Genomic DNA, 4,201 nt, shown 5'->3' on the forward strand with positions numbered 1-4,201 from the left:
AGTTTACTATGCATGCAAATCAATTATTAAACAGCTTTTACTGTTATTCAGGGAGGAAAAGTGCATTGACATTTAAAAATGCATGACAACTGGTTAGTTGAAAATAATAATCATCAGTCAGATTAAACATCAAGTGTCCTGGCCAAGACAGGCAGCAGTAGCCTACAGTCACACATAGCATACACACAAAACATAAGAAAAACAAAACAACAAACAGTCCGCAGGGAGGGGGGGGGGGGGATGTCAATATCGCAAGACATTTTTGGAGGCTCAAGGAGGAGGGTAATATTAAGTTTGAGCAACAAAGTGTAAAGACATTTCGGGAGGCTCAAGGAGAAGAGTAATATTACAAGTGTCATTTGGTGGACTCATGATTCACCATACTGTGTTATTGGCATGTTTTCGTTCTGTGTTATAAGGACGCTGTCTCTTTAAAGGTCCCATGGCATGGTACTTTGTGGATGCTTTAATATATATATTAGTGGGCCCAGTGGCGGCCGGTCAATAGGGGGCGCTAGGGCGCCGCCCCCATCAAAATTTCGGGAAAAAAGTAGACACAGTAAACATAAATTACATAATAAAAAGTAATTACCACGTCTGTTCAGTGTTCACTCATACAATGGGTTTTACTTTTAAATTTGTATGCCTTTCCATTCAATATTGGGTTTATTCTGGGTTGTTTTCATGCATTTCAATAGCGAGGGGCGCCGGCCAAATGAGTGTGTATGTGGCCTCTTAAACTTTTGGCTTCCATGTGACTTCATGCTGGTCTCTAATTGGTCACTTCAAGATTCTTCTCCGGGCGCAGCTCTCTGCGCCCCTGGCCAATCAGCGTGCTTGGGCTCATTTTTCATCCAGTCTGATTGATTCATGATACCTGTCGTGCCTGTCACTCAAAGAGCGACAGACACGCCCACGCGCACACGGAGCAGACAGAAAAAAACAACAACGAGAAGACAAGAGGAGACATGGCGACAGCAAACGAAAATTCGGTTGTTTCGTTACGCAGTAATCCTTTCTCGAGGCGTTCGGTGGAGGAAAAAAAAAGAATAAAGGAGCTTGGACCGGAGCAGCCTGATATACAAATCCAGCAGCAGGCAAGTGACAGGGGAAGGAGTTACACTAGAGGCTTCTCTCGTTTGTGTTACACCAAACACAGTTGGCTAGCTGGATGTGGAGTTAGCAATGCTCTCTATTGCTTTCCATGCTTGCTTTTTCAAAGTGTTGGCAGTGGCACTGAAGCTCTGTGGACAACAACTGGGGTCAGAGACCTGAAACATCTCTCTGAAAAATGCAAACGGCATGAAAGTAGCCGTAGCCACCTTGACAACAGCATGAAGCTACAGTTTTTTGGCCGAGTTAGCATTGCTGAACAATTAGATGAGGGCTACAGAGTTGGCATTAGAAGGCACAATGAAGAGGTGACAAAAAATCGTCACATACTGTCCAGGATAATAGACTGTGTGAAATTTTGTGGGGCCTTTGAATTGGCTTTACGTGGCCATGATGAGAGTGAGAGCTCTGTCAACCCCGGGATATTTCGTGGGCTGGTGGATTTTGTTGCCTCTCTGGATGGAGCTTTGAAAGAGCACCTTGAGACTGCCACTGTTTTTAAGGGTACTTCAAAAACTGTCCAAAATGAGCTCCTGGATTGTATGTTGTCTGTTGCAAGGGAGCAAATAATTAAAGAAGCTCAAAAGAGTGTTTTTGTATCAATCCAGGCAGATGAGACAACAGATATTTCAACACAGACCCAACTTGTGCTTGTACTACGCTACATTGATGACAAACACAGTGTGCAGGAAAGATTTTTTGAGTTCATTCCTCTGCAGTCATCTACTTCTGAGTCCATTGCTACTGCATTAAAAGAGCGTCTTGCTGCCATCATTCCTGAGGATCAGAAAAGCAAGCTAATCTGCCAGGCATATGATGGAGCCAGTGTGATGAGGGGTGCCAATGCAGGTGTTCAGAGGAAAATCAAAGATGAGTACCCAAATGCCCACTATATCCACTGCTATGCACACCAACTCAACCTGATCATGCAACAGGCCACCTCTCACATTTCCAAGGTGCGAATTTTTTTTTCTGACCTGGGTGGATTTGCCAGCTTTTTTTCCAGATCACCCAAGCGTACAGCTGTTCTTGCTAAAATGGTGGCCCATAGACTGCCAACATCCAGCAATGTCAGATGGAACTTTCACAGCCGAGCTGTCAACACTGTGTTTGAGCACAGACAGGATCTCATTCAGTGTTTTGAGAACATACGCGACTCGGGTGACTTTGACCCCAAAACCATGAGAGAGGCAGGAGGCATGGCCATGCTGCTGGAACATCAGGATTTTAAGTTCTTTCTGGAACTTTTTCACCACATCATGCCACATGTGGACCTCCTCTATGCCAAGCTCCAGAAGAAGAACATAGATGCAGTCCACATCAAAGGGAGCATCCAGCAGTTTGAACAGGACATACAAATCATCAGGTAATAAGTATTCCTATCAGTAATATGATCATCACATTTTTCAACATTATCTCTTTTCCCCTTTTTGATTATTATTATGACTTCTCACACAGAAATTCTCGCCATTCCATGGGTGAGCAAAGCAGTGGTTCTCTGACAGCAAAGAGGCGTCGGGTACTCAGTTCAGAGGATCGTCAAAATGTTGCAGAAGAGGTGAGTTTATGTTGTAGAAATCTGTCATAGTCCATGTTTCATTTGAGGTTGTAATGTTTGTTAGAGGAGAAATGTGTTTTGAAATACAATTTAAAATATGTCATTGTCATGTTGCAGAGATGTAGCCTCATGTTGCAGAGATGTAGCCTATCACCTAATCACAATTAAACTATTTGTTTAAAGTAGTACTATCACCAATACATAAGTAATAGCAATAAAAAAAGCTGAAATATGCAATAAATAGGTCCAGGGGAGCCATAACTATATGTACACAAAATATAGCCAACAGTGTACTGTCTGAGGAGCAAATGCAAAAAAAAAAAAATTGTTAAAGAGACATCTATTTTTTCTCTATATTTTTGTATTCTTCTCTCTGTAGATCTGCAACACCATTCTGGGACACACCAGGGAGCGCTTCTCCTTCACCGACCATCTTGTCTGTGCAACCTTGCTGCAGGGGGACAGGTTTGAGGACCATCAGGGGGCATTTCCTGAAGAGACACTACAAAGCACGCTGAAGGCCTACAAAATGCTGAATGGAAGCAAACTGAAGACAGAGCTCAGTCTCATCTACAGCAAAGTAGAGTTCAGAGCCTGTTGTGGTGCAGTGGACCTGTTCCAGCTGTTCATGGAAAACAATCTTGAAGATGTCTTTTCAGAAACTGTCACTCTCTTAAAGATCCTCATCACCACACCCATGACCACAGCTGAAGCAGAGAGGTGCTTCTCAACCTTGAAAAGAGTGAAAACCTTCCTCAGAAACACCATGACCCAGGAGAGGCTGAATGCACTGGCCATGCTCTCCATGGAAAAGAGACTTGTTTGTGAAATGACAGATTTCAATCAGAAAGTCATTGAAAAATTTGCTGGCCTGAAGGAGAGGAGAGCAAAATTTATGTTCAAGTAGTTTATTGTTGTGTTGTAATCCCCGCCCGCCAGTGCGCCCCCCCAGATTTTTTTAGCACCAGCCGCCACTGAGTGGGCCCCTAGCATACTATTTGAAGACGTTCCCGACATTCAGCCGTGGTGCAGAATTACAGCCACTACGAGCCAGTCGCACATTGTGCTTTCCCCAAACGTGCCGTTTCGGTGTCTGTAGCTTTAATGCAAATGACGAGGAGAGAGGCGGGACAAGGAGGAGGGTGGGGTGTGGCCCAGAGCAGCTTGCTGCCACGATGCCATGCGCCCTGTTTACAGTGGATGTATCGCAATGGCGAGGCGCACACAGCCTTTGGCCATGTTCTGTAAATATTCTAGAACACTCCGGGTGCTCTGGTGGGAGTCCTGGAGCTCTATATCTAAATAATATCATATTGTAGGAGATCGCAATGAAATGGAGACGGAGACTTGATTGCCGGTGAAAAACACGAGAAGGATTTATTTCCCAAAACACAGAACCCGCACAGCCAGAGGTGCGTTCCTTAAGACCTGCGTTGTAACACCAGGTGGGTGCCACGCCCCCTTCCCTTAAAGGGGGCACGCACCATACAACATACACAGTGAATACGATACCGCTACAGACGCCCCCCC

General features: G+C 44.6%; 1 protein-coding gene across 2 annotated transcripts; it reads left to right on the forward strand.

Annotated features, from left to right (window-relative positions):
* Positions 1 to 887: 887 nt before the first annotated feature.
* Positions 888 to 3,647, forward strand: LOC132473375 (zinc finger MYM-type protein 1-like). 2 transcript variants are annotated; one of them, XM_060073472.1, is made up of 3 exons: positions 888 to 2,479; positions 2,572 to 2,671; positions 3,051 to 3,647. In XM_060073472.1, the coding sequence occupies exons 1-3, from the start codon at positions 969 to 971 to the stop codon at positions 3,576 to 3,578; spliced, it is 2,139 nt and encodes a 712-aa protein (XP_059929455.1). In that variant the 5' UTR covers positions 888 to 968; the 3' UTR covers positions 3,579 to 3,647. The 2 variants fall into 2 exon arrangements, with proteins under 2 accessions (XP_059929455.1, XP_059929457.1); XM_060073474.1 differs by having other exon boundaries at positions 888 to 2,671.
* Positions 3,648 to 4,201: the final 554 nt, after the last annotated feature.

Source organism: Gadus macrocephalus, chromosome 15, assembly GCF_031168955.1.
Source record: "Gadus macrocephalus chromosome 15, ASM3116895v1".
Lineage (NCBI taxonomy): Eukaryota > Metazoa > Chordata > Actinopteri > Gadiformes > Gadidae > Gadus > Gadus macrocephalus.

Bases quoted from the DNA above. Each gene is read 5' to 3' on its own strand.
- LOC132473375 (XM_060073472.1), top strand. From the start codon at position 969: ATGGCGACAGCAAACGAAAATTCGGTTGTTTCGTTACGCAGTAATCCT. The intron at 2,480-2,571 runs GTAATAAGTATT...CTTCTCACACAG, and splicing joins CAGGACATACAAATCATCAG to AAATTCTCGCCATTCCATGG. The intron at 2,672-3,050 runs GTGAGTTTATGT...TTCTCTCTGTAG, and splicing joins GTCAAAATGTTGCAGAAGAG to ATCTGCAACACCATTCTGGG.